The sequence below is a fragment of the Sebastes fasciatus genome, chromosome 21 (genome assembly GCF_043250625.1).
Source record: "Sebastes fasciatus isolate fSebFas1 chromosome 21, fSebFas1.pri, whole genome shotgun sequence".
Classification (NCBI taxonomy): Eukaryota; Metazoa; Chordata; class Actinopteri; order Perciformes; family Sebastidae; genus Sebastes; species Sebastes fasciatus.
Window position 1 is genome coordinate 13,836,930 of NC_133815.1, and position 18,438 is coordinate 13,855,367.

Consider the following 18,438-nt stretch of genomic DNA (forward strand, 5'->3'; position numbering starts at 1 on the left):
CTGTATAAAACATATAAGAAATATATACATTTTACACACATTTGTTTTGGATGATATTGAGGTCACTATAACATGCATTTATAATCTTCAAAAAGCTTTAGGGCCCTAACCTAACATAACCATAACTGTAGTAATGCGAGAAACCACTGATAGTTCACACGACATGGGAGAGGGGAAACATCATTCTCGCGAGAACTTTGATATTTCCCCACGCTTTGGGGGCGTCAAAATATGGTTCCCGTGAAGATATTGATTTTATTTAAAGGGCTATTTAGGTAGTCAACATACAAACATAAAGTACCTGACACATAAACTTGGGTAACAATTTCAATTATAATCATTTTCTGGAGGTTTAAATTGCTGGGGTGAAATTGACCCCAAGGATAAAAGATGTTAGTAAATTTGAAGGTAGCAGGAGGGTTAATTGTGTGTAGAAACGAGCATCCGGTGTTTCGATATTAAAAGAATCACATGATATATGGCTTGCCTTCCTTTCACTTAACCACGTGACTGGTTGTTATGGCAGTTTCCCTCCTGCCGTAAAACTTGAGCCGCTGTCGCAAAGCAAAAAAAAAAAAGCTGTTGTGGTTGTGACAGCAGCTCGCAGCAGCGGTGACGTCGGCGCATGCGTTAGCCGAGCTTAGCTAGCCAGGTCTTAAACTGTCATTTCAGCAACAACACGGAGGATGTAACGTATATATTGTTTCACATCAACAAAATACAAATAAAACCCCTTTGTTTAGCGGCGAACACAGACACCGGATGTGAGAGGAAACATCAGTCTGTGTGGAGGAGAAACCATTTTATGATGACAAATAAGGAGACTAGCTCGCTAGCTTAGTTTAAAGCTAGTAAACGGTCTAGTCTGGAGTCGTGGATGGGTTCGCTGAACACGGTACTACTGGAAGAAACCGGTGCTTAGCGAACAATCATGGATACAGCCGAAGAAGGTAAATAACTCAATATAAAAAGGCTCATCATTGCTTCTCTGTTTGGGGTTAATAACAGCTAGCATCACCAAGAAGCTAACGCTGAGCCGGCCTGCTAGTGGTTAACTAGCTGAGTAGCTTAGCAACCTGTCAGTGTAGTGTGAGGTTAATTCAGTAATGTGGGGGATGCTAAATGTTGTTTTAGTGCAGCCAGCTCAACGTGAGAGCATTGTAATGTATTAGAGAGAGTAAAACATGACTAGATGTTAATGTTTCTTGTGATGTCATCAGTCTCCTGATGTATGACCATATACGATTAGATAAGATAAGATAAGATGAACCTTTATTCAATATATATTCTTACTTATTTCTAGCATTAGGAGTCCTCATTTCCAAAAGACACCTGTCTATAACACACACACAGTACCCCTACTCTATGAGTACGAGTATGAGAGCAATACAGTGAAGCAGCAATGTAATAGAAAGTGTCAAAAGGACTAATGTTTCTAGTGATGTCATCAGTCTCCTGATATATGGCCATATAGATAAGGGAGTGTAACTCATTTAGATGTATGTATCTTACTCAGTTTCTAGCATTAGGAGTCCTCATTTCCAAAAGACACCTGTTTATAACACACACACACAGTACCCCTACTCTTTAGTTTGCTTGGCTTTGGCAATGTGTATCATATAGATGTAACTCACACTCTGCCTTTTATTTACTCCTCTACTTCATATATATATATTTTTTTTACATTTATCCTTTGCATCCTTTGTTTATTTATTATTGAATTGAGGCTTTGGCAATATTGTACACCTGACAGTCATGCCAATAAAGCAAAAGCAAATTGAATAGTAACTAAACGTTGTTTTAATGCAACCAGCTCAATGTGAGAGCAAGAAGGTGAAGCAGCAATGTAATAGAGAGCTTTAAAAGGACTAGATGTTAATGTTTCTTGTGATGTCATCAGTCTCCTGATGTATGGCCATATAGATAAGCGACTCATTTAGATGTATGTATCTTACTAAGTTTCTAGCATTAGGAGTCCTCATTTCCAAAAGACACCTGTCTATAACACACCCAGTACCCCTACTCTGTAGTTTGCTTGGTTTTGGCAATGGGTATCATAATAGTAACTCACATGTTATGTATGTTTTGTTTGTGTGTCCAGCGGATATTTGTCGTGTGTGCCGCTCTGAGGGGACACCAGACAAACCCTTGTACCACCCTTGTGTCTGCACTGGCAGTATCAAGTTTATCCACCAGGAATGGTAAGTGTGTTTTGGTTCTTAAGCTGGCTTTCCCCCCTCCCCAGAACACTTTCTTCCTTTTATTAAACATTGACATGTGCACCAAAAGAGCATCAACACTAAAGTGAGTAATTATTAGGCTAAGGTTGGACACTGTGTTAACTTGTTGCATTAGTCACTCCAAAACTTGGATCTTTATTATAGTGTCCCTGTGTGTGTGCACGGTTAAAGTACGGCTCGACTGCGTAGAACTGATTGTGGTTTTGTTCATAGTGTTGTGAAAAAAGAACACAGTGTAATGTTTAACATTTGTTTCCATGGTTGTACTTGTTCCTATCCTGGTTCTATGAGCACGTTTTTAGGAAACACAGCCAAGAGAATACTTGTTGTTGTTGTTGTTGTTGTTGTTGTTGTTGTTGTTGTTGTTGTTGTTGTTGTTGTTGTTGTTGTTGTTGTTTTTCAAAAAGATCAGTTAACTTTTGTCCATAACTCAAAGATATTCAATTTACTGTCATAGAGGATTACAAAAAAATAAAAAATACTCACATTTAAGAAGCTAGAATCAAGAGTATTTTGACTTTTTTTTTTCTTAAAAAATTACTCAAACTGATTAATCGATTATCAAAATTGTTGCCAATTAATTTAAGTTGACAACTAATCGATTGATCGTTGCAGCTCTAGTGATTTGTTGTATTTCAGGGTGGTTGCTAAGTAATCGGATAACTTGGTGCGTAACTCGGTTATTCCTATAGTGGTGGCTGGATAGCAAGTATAATTTAAGAATCATGAAAGGATGCAGAACGGGTTCATCCTCTGTCACATCCAGGCTGCATAGTGTCACATCACATCACATGTGTGGTATTGTCATGGTGAAAACTAGGGCTGACCCAAATGCTTCGACCATTGCCATGGTGATCGACTTCCAAATCAGTACTTCTTTTTTTGTTTCGTTTCTATATAAGTATGTAATAATAAAGTATAGATCCCCAAATAGCCGATGGAATAATCCCACAACGTTATTCATTGTTCATATTCAACACAATATTATTGTTAGTTATTCTCAGATAGATATTGCTGATTGTTATGTGTAGAGGTGCGTGTGTGTACAGTAGTGCGGCAGCAGCGCTGTCTCGGGCACTGAAACTGGGAAGATGGAGACAGACAGACAAAAGAACGCCACGCTGCGAAGCTTCGAATACCTTCGAAAAATACCTGCCAAAAAATGGCATTTGGAACAGCCCTAGTGAAAACAATACTGTACCAGCAGCAGGTATTTTGGAGATTGTGCTGTGTTCTCATCTGTCCTGTGTGTGAGCGTCACTGGTTAGAGGGTCAGGTGCATGGAAATCCCCAGGCGAAAGCAAAAGCCAGGCCTGGATTGTTCTGTGGTAATTGTTGCACCTCAGTTTGTATCCATATTAGTTCACGTCCACCCCCCACAAAGTTTAGAATAACAGTCTATTGTGTCTGGATTGTGTAGTTCTGCTGAGTGTATGCATACCTTAGCTATGTTTATTTTATTGTGTTGTGTTTTGTACTATATAAAAATCAAATGAAGACAAACCCCCAGCAACACACAGGTAGCATTCACATTTAATGTACTATAGACTGTGAAATGTCATTGTTCAGAGTGACATGGTCAGCGATAGGTCAGAGATTCTTAATTCTTTGGGAATTTCAGGTTGATATGTCAGCTAGATCATACATACAGTTTTTCACAGAAAACCCAACTGGTGTGGACCTATAATGTTGATCTCAGTGCAACTTTTTTTTGAGCTGTACAAATTGCATTAACACACTAGGAACGAATAAATGTGTTCTGTCATGGGGATGATTTTTCATGGGCGGGGGGTTGTAGAGTGGAAACCTTCTAGGATGAAAGTTGAATTGGAGCTTAAGTATAACCCTGTTCTGTCTTTAATGCTGTCATATGCATGCATGTCATATGTGTTGGAATCAGCTGGTGTAATGACTCCCTTACATAACCCAGTTATTAATCCCTAGTCTAGCCTATGTCACTGAGATGGTTTTATTATTATTATTATTATTGGCAACATACAAGCATCAGCTCAGAATATAACTGATACGCCCTTTTTTTGTTAGTTGTTAATCAGAGTGAAGGTTTCACCATGACTGAAACAAGATAAATTCTCACAGTCAGTGTTTGTTGGGTCCAGAGATCCTGGAGAGGTCATGACAGCTGAGCATGCATCTTCATCACGTCATATTCTTGTGTAGTCATAGCAGTGGTAAAAAAGGGTTATGTGAGGTCAACTATAGACCTTTGTCTTCGTCTCACAACGTTAACATCCCAGAGTGTGGTTTAAATCTGCAACACAGGAGTTGTTTCTAATCTAGCGACAGTATGTAGTTGGATCTCGTTCATTTTAAGGCCTTGTGGCAGAGAGAAAATGTCCAAACCAGGGACCACATAAAATCTATTGAACTTTTGAAATTTCAAATGTGACCGATCGCACACACACATTCATCTGTTTTGTAATACTTTTTAAGGATTTTAGAAGTGGATGATTTAATTGATATATGCTCTGTAGTAGGTCTCCATTGTTATTGATCTGAATATTCAGTTTTCCAACATTTATCCCCCAAATCACACATAAAATGTTGCGTAATAAAAAATCTAAACATTCTCAAGCAGCATATGTTTCAGGTTGTTGAAATTTGATTGTCTAAATGTTGCTTTACAGTTTGGTCCAGTGGCTGAAGCACAGCAGGAAGGAGTACTGTGAATTATGCAAGCACAGATTTGCTTTCACACCAAGTAAGTACTCGTGACATTGATGGATCATCAACTTTAATATATTAAACAGCCTCAGGTTTCCTAAACAAGCCTTACAGATGGGGCCATGTGGTTCTGTTTTTGTATCAGTCCTTTTTACATAACACAATGATATTTAGAACACTATCAAACATAAAAGATTATTTAAATGTCTCTGGTTCCCTCTTTCCACTTCAGTCTACTCCCCAGACATGCCCTCACGTCTGCCCATCCAGGACATCTGTGCCGGCCTGCTGACCAGTGTGGGCACGGCCATCCGCTACTGGTTCCATTACACACTGGTGGCCTTCGCGTGGCTCGGGGTGGTTCCTCTCACCGCATGTAAGTAATACACACACAGGCACAAATGCAGAGATAAACTGATTGTGAACTCAAGGCCAAAGTGATCTTCTCCTGGATTACACAAGCTATTTGTATCAGTTGTTATCTTAAACGTGTAATTCACTTTTTTCCTCCTCATAAATTGATTCACCAAAGCAATGGGGGATAATAATAGGTTTTATCTGATTTTAGCTGATCAATTTGTTTCATAGGTTTGGAAGTAGATGTTCATTACATTGTATGAAGTGGCCATGACATAAGCTTCACATATTAGCTCATGTTCATGGTTTAACGCGATCAAGAGAATTACAGCTTTAGTATCTTTACATAACATGTGCATGTTCCAAGATATGTAAATCCCCCTCAGTTCTCAATGTAAAAAAAAATCGATGTAATGCTCACATATTGTGTAAGTTGTTAAAATGAAACTATTTAAATGTATTTAATGTATGCAAAATGACACTAATTTATTTATCTGGTCTCTGTCTCAGGTCGCATCTACAAGTGTCTGTTTACCGGCTCTGTGAGCTCACTTTTGACACTGCCGCTGGACATGCTCTCTACGTGAGTGATGCAACCATTGTTTTCCTACTACACACTACTAAAGCTAAAGCTCGTCTCCTTTACCTGCTTATTCTCTTCATTTCCATATAGCCTACTTTTTAAAGGTCTATTTTTTGTATGTTTATAAAAGTGTTAATTTCTGTGCTCCTGCAGAGAGAACCTGCTTGCAGATTGTCTACAGGGCTGCTTCGTGGTCACCTGCACGCTGTGTGCATTTATCAGCCTGGTGTGGCTCAGAGAACAGATAGTCCATGGTGGCGCTCCCCAGTGGTTAGAGCACCAGCCGCAACCGCCTAACGCAGCCGGACAAGCCAATGAGGTACTTTGTCTGACATACATACTTGTACATCCAATCTTAACCACGTGCATACACAAAATCACTCTAACTCCCTATGTTAAACCCTCACTCTCAGGCACAAGCTGCAGGCCAGGGAGCAGCGGATGAGCCCCCTGCAGCCCAGCCAGCCCCGGCTGACCCTCCAGCCCAGAATGAAGCAGAGCCTGAGCCCCCTGATGTCCCGCCAGACCAGGGTGATGACCCAGAGCTGGAAGAAGAGGAGGGAGCAGCAGCTGAAGATGCAGACCCCAATAATGGAGCACAAGGTTGGAATTTGTTAAGGAAATCAATCACAATCAGAGTATCCGTTTAAAGTAGTGTTTTTGGCAGATGTAGTTGTAATTTTAGTCCGTACTGAAGTCTTGTCAGGCTGTATAAAGTGTCATTTTGAGACTCGATTAGCGTAAACAAACAGTGATTGTGTTCAAGAATGGCACACTGCCCGTCTGTCCATCACATTTCACATTGTGTTCTGCCTGGTTAGATTTTATGGAGATACGCTGGAATGCCTTGCCTTACAAAATTTAATTGCTTAACATCAAAAGACACTGAGAAAATGGTGCAGTTCAAGCACAAATTGAAATGGAGCGGAGCGTCATGTTTCGTCTCCAGTAAAGCCAACAGACTAGGGCGTTGTTGAAGCGACAGAAAACTGCAGGGTTTATGGAAATGCACACTTAAACACTGAGAAACATTAGAACAAACAGCAACACTGCCATTAGAGCATACAATTAATTTGAGAATGATATAACGATGTGTCAAAATGCACTCATATCCCCCTTAATTTGTTTTGTTTTGCTGCGGTTAATGGGCTGATTTTGCAGCAGGCTAGGCAAAACAGGCTGATAATGAATTGTGATTGTATTATACATTATTCTAGCTGCGGGGTGTCACCACAGCTAAATTAATGCAGTGGAAACAATAGGTTGTTCTGCAAACAAATTCTCCCCGGAACAGCATTAATAATGTAATCATAACAGTGTTCTTAAGTATTATTTTTCTGTGTTGTTGCTGGAAGCCAACCCAAAAGCATTTGACCAGACAAACACAATAACAGTGTTGTCTTGATTGATAATGATTGAATTGGATGTTTATATAGACATTTTTTAAATTGCTGACTGTTGTGAATGTATTAATCTTCACTGTATTTAAAGTAAATATTTTTCTCTGTAGACGACATGAATTGGAATGCTTTGGAGTGGGACAGAGCGGCGGAGGAGCTCACCTGGGAAAGGGTAACTCTGCGTGACATTACTGATCTCCAAACACCCCCATCCCTAGTACACAATCTACACAACTCTATCAAAGGTTTTTCTATTTGTGTTATACATCATGACGTACTTAAAATCTTTCCATTTCCATTTTAGATGCTTGGCCTGGATGGTTCACTGGTATTTTTGGTAAGTCTGTTAAGTCAGTTATGTTTTTTACGCTTTTGTATCATACGTTTGTAAGTTAAATCATACGTGGACTCTTTTGTCTTGTAGGAGCATGTTTTTTGGGTGGTGTCTCTCAACACACTCTTCATCCTGGTCTTTGGTGAGTAGATTAAAACAAGGCTTTATCACAAAGATTGATTGATCGCATTTATTGGATGATTAAAAGTACAGAGTAACTTTGCACAGCAGTAGTTCCATTCATCAAGGACTAAAACACAATAAAGCCTAAAAGGTCCTCCAGCATACAACAAAAAAATGAACAAAACATAAAACTATAATACTGTACAATTTAGGGCTGCACGATAATGAGCAAACTGTTAATCATGATTATTTTGATCAATATTGAGATTATTTACCATGATTATTCATAGATTTTACTTTGTTATTGTCATCCATAGTGGTTATTTGCATAAAAACACACAATTCAAATGAATAGGAAATAAATAATTAAATTTTTATTCAAATATTTGCTTTGATTAAAAAAAAATAAGCTCCTTAGCTCCGTGCTGTCGGCAGACGAGCCGGTCTCGGTGATTACTCTGAGCCGCATTCATGGGAATGAATTACAATATAAGTGTCGGATTAAGTTAGTTGTTCCAAATGTTTTAAGGTTGTTCCTCCGCGGCTTATTTTGGACTTGCAGTTGTGATAATTTGCGAGCTTTATGTCTACTTCACTCACGCTGAAGAACTTCCACACCGACGACATGTTAGTTTAGGAAGCGCTTGATTTATGCAGCAGAGTTTTCTATGAGCGGAGCATTTTAAACGCCAATATCGCAGTCGATCATGTTCATTTAATTGTGGGAAGCCAAAATCCCGATTAATATTTGATTAATTGTGCAGTCCTGGTACAGTTATATGATCATATTTAAGACATATTATGTAATTATAGCAATTTTTGTCTTCTTTTTTTCCTTCAATCAGCATTTTGTCCCTACCACATCGGGCACTTCTCTGTCGTGGGTCTTGGCTTTGAGGAATATGTAAGAAACTGCTGTGATCCTCTTGGCATTATTATTCAGTGTTGTGTCTCTTGAATTGTGATTAATTACTTGACTACAACTTTGTTCTGTTCTTCAGGTCCAAGCGTCCCACTTTGAGGGCTTAATCACAACCATTGTGGGCTACATACTGCTGGCCATGACGCTCATCCTCTGTCACGTATCCTTCCGTCTACTGAAATGTAAAACCTAAAGCAAACATAATTCTATTACCAGGACAAGCAATGCATGTGGAATTGATTCTGTTTGGTCTGTGCGGGTGTAAATGTGTGAGCAGCATTGTTGATCCTTAATGGCCGTCTCAGGGTCTGGCTGCTCTGGTCAGGTTTCAGCGCTCCCGACGTCTCCTGGGAGTCTGCTACATCGTTGTCAAGGTAACACCTCTAAGTACATTTCTTCCTCTGTGTAACTCACGTCTGCACCGTCCTTGGTGGAAATATAGACAGAAGTATTCACTTACTGAGATTTACTACGTGAACATAACACTGAATCTGAGTATTTTTTTGTATTTTTGCAATTACACAGAAACTGAAAGATAGCATTATTTTATTACAGTATGACCTAAAAATATTCATAATAAAAAGTCAGGCTTGAGGTGGCCTTGTCCATTTAAACAAGCCTGAAACTGAATGAGGAAAAAAGCACAACATTACTGCATTTCAACACCTTTTATAGAGACTTATTTCATGTGCATACATATGGTGTTAAGTGTTACTGAGACGCGTCAATGCTTCCATTACAGGTCTCTCTGCTGGTTGTTGTGGAGATTGGTGTTTTTCCACTCATCTGTGGCTGGTGGCTCGACATCTGCTCTTTAGTAAGACTCTCTGGCTCTGTTATACTCTATTATACTGTTTTTGGAACCTACTGCTCCTCACACTTGTCTGCATTTAATTTATTAAACTGGTGTAATGTTAAGACTTTAAATGGTATCATGGTCATAGGAAGGTTAATTGTATTTCTCATCCTTGGCTGATGTATTTACAGTACCATATAGTGACAAATACTTGTCTGTAACGGTATCTATGTTTTCTACCGGCCTCAAAGGGTTCCTCCAGTGCCAGTTGCAGCCAGTCTAATTTTCTGAATTTACCTCTCCTCCCTATGAAATTTCAGTGGATGCTTACAAGTCTCTTGTTCAAATTAGAGTGGCGTTCTCTACCCTGTAGAGGCGTCTCTCAAATAGCCCTTGAAGTGGCAATTAACAGGACTGAGACAGACAGAAGCAGATGCTGTTGATCCCACAGTTCATACATTTATTTACACAGAAATACAGAAAACAAACTGGCTTGGACAAATGGAGAGAGTCACATATGCCTCTGCGTTGTGGCTCTCGCTCTCCTCATCTGCGAGTCTCTTGTGTGTCAGCAATTTTTCACTCTCTGGCGCTAAGTGGCACAGTCCCAAGTCGACCTCTGCCTCCAGTGGCCACCTAAGCTTTCCCACCTATGCTACACAGTGTAAGCCGGTGGGATTGTTTACACGAGCCTGTCAACGCGCCTCAGAACAGGTGGAGCAGTTTACACAGCAGAAGGGAACCATGTCCTCCCCGCTCCGCAGCTGTTCACCTCTGAAAAGAATCTAATTGGCCTGAAAATGAACTGCGTGGAATAAGCTGTGTTTCTCATTTCAGTTTGTCCCACAGATTAAAATGAGCTTCTTGTAATGACAAAGCTGGTTTGGTCTCTGCCACGATGCTGTTTTTATCAACTTTAACATAATGTTTTCGGGTTGTCCGTCTGTAAATCCATCTGTCTGTTTGTCCGTGCGGACCATTCTTGCGAACGCGATATCTCAGGAACGCCTGACGAGGGAATTTCTTCAGATTTGGCACAATTATCCACTTGGACTATGGATGAACTGATTAGATTCTGGTGGTCAAGGTCACTGTGACCTCACAAAACATGTTTCTGGCCATAACTCAAGAAGTCGTGCTAATTATGACAATTTCACAGAACTGTCTAATAGGATAAAATGATGAAGTGATGACATTTTGGACAGACACGGCTGTAAACTGCAGCTTGACTGGTTGGCGGAGGCATACAACCATGAGGTGGTAATTCTAGTTAGAAGTTGTAATAAACATACAGGATATATAAAATCCTATAGACACAACAGCACATACATAAGTGAACAATGCCAATATGAAACATGGGACTTGCCTTTGAGCGGCAGTGGAGGAACCCTTCATTCGGCATGGTACTTTCAGAATTTAATTGAGCTTTGTCTAATTTTAATCTGTAAAGCATATGGCATGCGCAAATGTTATTCATAGCACATTTGATCTTCCAGCCATCTGTGCATTAATTTAACAAAGACGAGTAATTATCATCCTAGAATAAACACGGAATTTGAATCAGTCTAACTGCTATCTTTATTTAACATTTGATTTCCTGCAGGAGATGTTTGATGCCTCCCTGAAAGACAGAGAGTTGAGTTTTAAATCTGCCCCTGGCACCACCATGTTCCTGCACTGGCTTGTGGGAATGGTTTATGTCTTCTACTTTGCTTCTTTCATCCTCCTACTGAGAGAGGTAAGAGCCTGATGACAGTAACGTTTGCTTTTTGTAAATGCAGCTGCTTTCCTAACGCTAACTTGTATTGTTTACGCCCATCAGGTGCTGAGGCCGGGAGTGCTGTGGTTTCTGAGAAACCTCAATGACCCCGATTTTAACCCGGTGCAGGAAATGATTCACCTGCCTATCTATAGACACCTGCGGCGGTTCATCCTGTCAGTAGTTGTGTTCGGCTCCATCGTGCTGCTCATGCTGTGGCTGCCCATCAGGCTGATCAAACTACTGCTGCCCATCTTCCTCCCGTACAACGTCATGCTCTACAGGTAACCGGCAAGCATGATAAAATTATAGGTCACTTAGCAATAAAGGGTGTGAAGAGCTGCTGCTTTGTCTCTCTGAAATGGTGTGTGAAACCACTTCCTCCTCAGGCCAGATGGCCACAACATCTTAGCGCAGTACATCTTGAACAAAAGAGGAAATACCGACCACATTGCCACAAAAACAAGAGTTGCCTGACCCTCTCCACCTCTTTCCCCCTCAGTGATGCCCCGGTCAGCGAGCTGTCTTTGGAGCTGTTATTACTTCAGGTTGTGCTGCCAGCTCTGTTGGAGCAGGGACACACTCGCCAGTGGCTCAAAGGCCTGGTGAGGGCCTGGACAGTCAGCGCTGGATTTTTACTGTAAGTCAACCAGTTTGAATACACTTCTACATGTTTTTCCTGATTTTTCTCCGATTGGCCCTCTATAACCAAACACATCTTCACCTCCACAGAGACCTCCACTCCTACCTCCTCGGGGAGCAGGAGGACAATGATGCCAACCAGCCTGTGAACAACAACAACAATAACAACCCTCCTCCTGGTCACCATAACAACAATAACAACCCTGCCCCAGCTGTTGGCGAGGGGCTACATGCAGCCCATCAGGCCATTCTGCAGCAAGGGGGACCAGTTGGATTCCAGCCTTACCACAGACCTCTTCGCTTCCCATTCAGGGTGAGAAAGCCTTGGGGGTTTTGAACATTTATCACTGCTGTTTCTGGAACAGTCTCTGTGTTCCTGTATGTTCCTGGGTAAGTTTGTTTTAAGCTCAATTCATATTTAGTTATGACCCCCCTATAGCTTTCATTATCTAATATAAAACTAAATTATCCTGCTTTTCCATTTGTTTAAAGCACGCCAGGATATTACTCGCACATCACGGCTCTGATCCATACACTGGATCTCACAAATATTAATTAATAATAAACACTGTCTAACACTGTTTAATCCATATCCGACATCGCTCTTCTTGAGGTATTGCTTCGGAAAAGTGAAGAAAATACGACACTCCCCTCTAAACTTTAAGGATATCTGCTGTCGGACTTGTAGGTTCCATAGACACCGCTGAAAGCTTGACAGCACTCCTTCGCCTAGTTACGGTTGCTAACGTAGGATGGACAGTGGCCGTTTTAGGGAGGGGCTTAGCGAATAGTCAATTCTTAGATGCATGGATTGGATTCCAATTAACATACTCTAAGCCATGATGCACAAAACTAAATTAACGTTGGGCTAAATGTGTTATCATTTATAACTGAGTATAAAATGGAATCTGTAGGCTTCCCTCCTTCCACAAGTTAAGAAGTGAGCGAACACCGTAGATCCCACTTACTGTACATCTTAGGCCACGCAACTCAACTCCCAGTTATTACACTCCTCCTCCTCCATGTTAAAGGGCTTTTATTCTAAAACTGTCCTCTTTTCTCCAGATTGTGTTGCTGATTGCATTCATGTGCATCACTCTGCTGGTGGCCAGTCTGGTGTGCCTAACCCTACCAGGTAAGATGTGGTTGCATAAAATACAACCAGTAATTTACTTTGCAGACCCACACCCAAACCATAATTAAAGGGTGAATCTATATATATATATGCATGTCTCTGCTGTTTAAGCAGTTCTTTTTTAAAGTTCTAGCTCAAATAGTAATTTACTCCCAGAGAGGTCATGTTTGTTTTGTCACACGCATGTTTCAGTGTTCACCGGGCGCTGGCTGATGTCCTTCTGGACAGGAAGCTCCAAAATCCACGAGCTGTACACGGCAGCGTGCGGCCTGTATGTCTGCTGGCTGTCTATCCGCGGAGTCACCGTGCTGCTGGCCTGGATGCCCCAGGGACGCACCGTCATCGCACGCAAAGTCCAGGAGTGGACACTCATGGTGGGTATCTGTGAGCAGCCTCCACTGTTGGCAAACACCAAAAACTGGGCAGCAGAGTGGTTTTGGAATGAGTTGTTCTCTTTCCAGCTGTTAGATTGTCTGAAGTTGGACCTAAAGGCAATGTTTTTGTTTAATGTTTGGCTGCTTATTACAAGATCATTGAGCTGATATCCAAAATTTGCCGCTACCTGCCTAGTAGTAATATCCCAACCTTATCATTAACTCAGCCAATGCTGCAGTTTTGTTCCATGGAGGAAGAAATGTGGTGTCATCAAGTTTTGTGATTAATCATCTTCATTTTATATCCTTGCGCTGTGTATGCAGATTCTGAAGACCCTGGTTGTAGCTCTGCTGGTCGCTGGAGTCATCCCGCTGCTACTGGGCCTGCTGTTTGAACTGGTCATTGTGGCTCCACTCAGAGTCCCCCTGGACCAGACACCCCTCTTCTACCCCTGGCAGGTATGATTGTGGGTCTGTGTTGTATGAGTATGCTTGTCTTTTTTCCATCTCTCTCCATAGAGACTCCATTTGAGTGGTTCATTGTGTTGTAATTGTTTCTTTACCCCGTTTGCCCATTTGTGTCACGTAATTCACAGTCCTTACATCCGTGTTCATCCATTGTTCTCTGTTATCTGCAGGACTGGGCTCTCGGAGTGCTCCATGCCAAAATCATTGCTGCCATCACTCTCATGGGCCCTCAGTGGTGGCTGAAGACCGTTATTGAGCAGGTGGGTTGTAGATGAATATTACTTTCCTGATTCAAGAGCGTGATAAGTGAATGACATTGTAATTGGCTGTACAATATAATAATTGTAAACTTTCTCCTCAGGTTTATGCAAACGGAATTCGCAACATTGATCTCCAGTTCATCATCCGTAAACTGGCAGCTCCGGTCATCTCAGTCCTGCTGCTGTCCTTGTGCGTGCCATATGTGATCGCTGCCGGGGTGGTTCCTGCTGTGGGTGAGTGTCTTGAGTGGGAAGCAATTAGAAAGTTTTACATTTAGTTATTTTCTCTGTCGGGTTTGTTTATTTCACCTTCTCGGTTCAAGGATTTTTTCTCCAAAACTGGAGCACCAAACTAAGAGATAAAAATCAATAAATATCCTCTTCTGTGTTGTGTAATGCATACAATATCAGCTGCAAAAGGAGAGCAATAAAGCTTTGGCCTTGTTCACTTAAACCCACTTAAAGCACTGACGGTTTTCCATTAGATTAATCCTGTATGAGTGTGCTGAGTTCATATTACAAAGGTTTCTCCAAGATACTATACTCCTTTTTATCTCCAGATGACTGTTGCAGTGACTACAGTGTCAGCTAATGGGGCGTTCACTGAAACCATTCATAACTGAAGTGCATTACTTTTGCAGGAGTAACCCCAGAGATGGAGATTCTAATGCAGAGGAGAATCTACCCGTTCCTCTTGATGGTGGTCTCGCTTATCGGCATCCTGTCCTTCCAGATCCGACAGTTTAAACGCCTTTATGAGCACATCAAGAACGACAAGTAAGGATCCGTTAGTGTAGAAACCAACATGTATTTTACAATCTGAATATTATTTTCATGATAATTTCTCCTTACAGGTACCTGGTTGGGCAGAGGCTCGTCAACTACGAACGGAAAGCTGCAAGAGCGAGCTCAGTCCCGCCCCCGAACCCTGTCGCAGAGTAGATTTTTGTGTCACACGCTGCCACATTTTTGCACCTGTTACCCTGCGTACATCCGGTCTCCCCCCCCCTTTACCCCCAACACCCTTTTTTTGATTTTCAACTCAGTCCTTGGACAGTAATCCTTTTGAATCTTCTGTGGATCTCGGTGGATTTAAAGGATGTCGTTCCAATTTCTTGAATTCCCTGTCGTGCCCCATCAAAGGTGGGATGGGAAAATGTATTATAATCATGGGACAGCTGAGTACTCCCCCCCCCATTCCCACCCCCCTCAGACAAACGGAGTAGGAACAGGAGGGTGAGGGGTTAAGAGGTTTGATTTGAAACATCTGTATTGTCGTTCATGCCTTGCTTTGTAAAGTGCTGCCTGATAACTGTATATGTGTAAATACTTTGAACGCAGACTTTGTCTTAAAAAAAAGAAAAAAGAGGGATATGAATTAATGCAATGACCATTGTACATCTTAAAAGTGTATGTATAATTTATTAAATCAAACTGACAATTTATCTTTTTTTTGTTGCATGTGATTGTTTTTATTCAAACCTGAGAGTAAAAAATTGCTTTAAAGTTGTATGAATCAAAGACAGTTTGCAAAGAGAAGATGCATCATTTTGGAGGTGTGAAACAGGCCCCTGCACCTCCTCATGGCTGTTTTCAGGCTTTAAAAAATCTAGCCTGTGACGGGAGACTTTGGCCAATCACAGGTCATTTCAGAGAGTGAGCGTTCCTATTGAGCGTTCCTATTGGCTGTGCTCCGGCTGGTGGGCGGTGCTTGGTATTTCCTCAACTGATCGCAACCTGGCTGCTGGGTCACAAACTTTCTCATTTTACAGCTAATCAGTACACTACAAGATGTTTCTGAAAACATTTGAGGCGGGAAATAGGCATTACAGTTAGAGAATATTGATTCATATTTGATAAGTTTGCAATGAGAAGATGCATAATTTTGGAGGTGTAAAGCATGATCAATACATGGCTGTCGGTGGTGTGATTGTCTCATCCTTTGGTATGAGTGGAGAATTTAGCACAACTCCAAATTCCTCTGCTAGAACACCAGGTATCTCCTCATCTTTAAGTTCCCTGATTGTGGTTTCCAACTCTGTCCCCTTTGTTGAAATGGTGGTGCTGGTGAGTTTGCGTCCCATATAGGCGAGCCAAGTCCCACCTGGTCTTAGTATGGTGCAGAGGGACTTGCAGAAGAAGAGGGAGCAAGGGGAGCTCTGGTGGTACTGGCACATCTCTGCAAAGTCCTTCAGACGCCGAGGTTCAAGGGTGAACTTGTAGATCTGTGTCCAGTCTCCATCAACCCCTTTGTTCTCCTCCCCCTGCCACTCCAGAAAGTGCATCCCCTCATCCACCTTTCTGATGCGGTACACCCGGTGGCCCTGCTCCTGGAGGCCGCTGGTCTCCAGTGAAAGCGGGGTACTGAAGCAGGGAGCACCGTACCCGACGTCGCACAGCCAGCGCTGCCCATCGAGCCTCACCATGAGGACCAAATGGTCAAAGGGTGGCCCGTAGAAGCCCGTTAAACGACTCTTCACCTGGCCTGAGAGCATTGTCACCTGGAAGCCCAGTCTGGACAGCAGCCAGGAGAAGAGACCGTTGTTCTCGGTGCAGAAACCACCTCGGCGCTGGTTCACGATCTTGTCGTAGAGAAGAGGAAGGTCGAGTTGAACTCGTCCGCCGCTGTGCAACGTGAGGTTCTCAAACGGCACCGAGAACAGGTGACTGGTGTGAAGCGACCTCAGGACCTCCAGGCTGGGCTCGACTGGACCAGCGAACCCGATGCGCGACAAATAGGTCTCCAGATGCATCTCCATGGCCAGTTCAAACCACTGGTTCCTCTGTGTCGTGTAGATTTTGTTTCCTGGTGCTGAGTTACTTAATGTTGTCTTGAGGGCAGGCTCAAAGTCCTGAGGTCCTGCTTCATAAAATAATAAATAAGCTGTGGTTGGTAGGTGGATAAATCATCCATAATAGTATAAAGTTCAGCGATTCTTTTTTGTGAATGTTGCTTTCAGTTTTGTAAAAGTTTATTTATTTATTTTTTTCTTTTCAAAATCATGATTTTTTTTGTCAAACCTTTATTGATAAAAAAAAAAAATCCTTTTCCCATTTTTCATGAATGTTAAACAAGTCACAATTAAACCTGCACGCAGTAGGCAGTTTTTGGCATCATTGGGCAAAATAATAACCTTTCAAAACTAGACTTCACATAAGACGACAGACCAGCTTTAATTTATCCTGGTGCCTTCTCTGTTCAGTCAGCAGTCACTCTGATCAGAAACCAGTGTGTGTTTCTTACAGTTAATCTATGACCTTATGCATGTATTTTGCCTTATTTTTATTAGCCTGCATTAAAATACCATATCATACCATCATCATTCATTTTTATTTGTATAATCATTCATGTGATAATCTTTATTACGGTTATATTGTGTTTATGAAGACTGCTGTTCATATTGTTGTTAGAGGTTTGATGAATATATTATTGATTAGAAATGGCTGATAAAGTTCACCTGACCAGTAACTATATAGTGTACCGTATATTATATAGTGTATATATATACATGTATATATAGTTTTCTATATATTATATAGTGTGCTGTATATTCATGAAACAACAGGGAGATGACACCACAATGCTTTGAACTTTTATTTTTCTTGGATCACTGGTCTGCTGGGGGAGAAACACACAGCAATGATTAATACATCCTGTTACTGTGTATAATTACAGTGTACATTATCACTAACTTCTCTTTCTAATCCCCTCAGTATGTATTGTTGAGTGTGTGCTGTACAGACATCTGACAGTTTGTGAATTCTGTAAAACACTTATCTGTTCTTAACACTGCAGGGTGTGGATGTCCTACTCTCACTACGATGCCAGGCTGCTCTCAGGCTGTACAGTGTCTGGGTCCTGATAAAAATGATGTTTTCAATCACACATCGCTGCCTTCTTTTCCATTATCGACTAAATAAGTATTTCCATTGACATAGGCTACATCCAGCCTTCTGCATCTATCGGAATTACTGACACCTGGCTCAACCTAGTCGCTCCTCTTCAGCCTGGCTCGGCCTTCGTAAAACCAATTAAGCCAGGATAAACTGACTAGACTATGCCAACCCTCGCTTTCTCTCTTATCCTGGATATCTTTATTCTGCTTTTGTGAAACAGGCCCCTGCACCTCCTCATGGCTCTGTTCTCAGGCTTTAATAAATCTAGCCTGTGATGGGAGACTTTTGCCAATCACAGGTCATTTCAGAGAGAGAGCGTTCCTATTGAGCGTTCCTATTGGCTGGGCTCCGGCTGGTGGGCGGTGCTTGATATTTCCTCAACTGATCTCAACATGGCTGCCGGGTCATAAACTTTCTCATTTTACAGCTAAACAGTACACTTCAAGATGTTTCTGAAAACATTTGA

General features: G+C 41.6%; 2 protein-coding genes across 2 annotated transcripts; one reads left to right on the forward strand and one right to left on the reverse strand.

Annotated features, from left to right (window-relative positions):
* The first annotated feature begins 582 nt into the window (after positions 1 to 582).
* On the forward strand, positions 583 to 15,520 carry LOC141759298 (E3 ubiquitin-protein ligase MARCHF6-like). The gene is made up of 25 exons (XM_074621251.1): positions 583 to 950; positions 2,102 to 2,201; positions 4,886 to 4,959; positions 5,155 to 5,298; positions 5,790 to 5,862; positions 6,016 to 6,181; positions 6,276 to 6,465; positions 7,373 to 7,434; positions 7,567 to 7,599; positions 7,687 to 7,738; positions 8,565 to 8,623; positions 8,721 to 8,801; positions 8,947 to 9,015; positions 9,384 to 9,458; positions 11,041 to 11,175; positions 11,260 to 11,480; positions 11,699 to 11,836; positions 11,929 to 12,151; positions 12,904 to 12,973; positions 13,166 to 13,347; positions 13,672 to 13,806; positions 13,986 to 14,075; positions 14,177 to 14,309; positions 14,717 to 14,852; positions 14,930 to 15,520. The coding sequence occupies exons 1-25, from the start codon at positions 932 to 934 to the stop codon at positions 15,015 to 15,017; spliced, it is 2,748 nt and encodes a 915-aa protein (XP_074477352.1). The 5' UTR covers positions 583 to 931; the 3' UTR covers positions 15,018 to 15,520.
* Positions 15,478 to 16,949, reverse strand: LOC141759299 (arylamine N-acetyltransferase, pineal gland isozyme NAT-3-like). The gene has a single exon (XM_074621252.1). It carries the CDS (start codon positions 16,832 to 16,834, stop codon positions 15,980 to 15,982), a length of 855 nt encoding a protein of 284 aa, XP_074477353.1. The 5' UTR covers positions 16,835 to 16,949; the 3' UTR covers positions 15,478 to 15,979.
* Between the last annotated feature and the right edge of the window lie 1,489 nt (positions 16,950 to 18,438).

Excerpts from the sequence above, each read along its gene's own strand:
- LOC141759298 (XM_074621251.1), top strand. Across the intron at positions 8,802-8,946 it reads TGACGCTCATCCTCTGTCAC|GGTCTGGCTGCTCTGGTCAG; the intron begins GTATCCTTCCGT and ends TGGCCGTCTCAG. Across the intron at positions 14,310-14,716 it reads CGGGGTGGTTCCTGCTGTGG|GAGTAACCCCAGAGATGGAG; the intron begins GTGAGTGTCTTG and ends TTACTTTTGCAG.
- LOC141759299 (XM_074621252.1), bottom strand. The coding sequence starts at position 16,834 with ATGGAGATGCATCTGGAGACCTATTTGTCGCGCATCGGGTTCGCTGGT.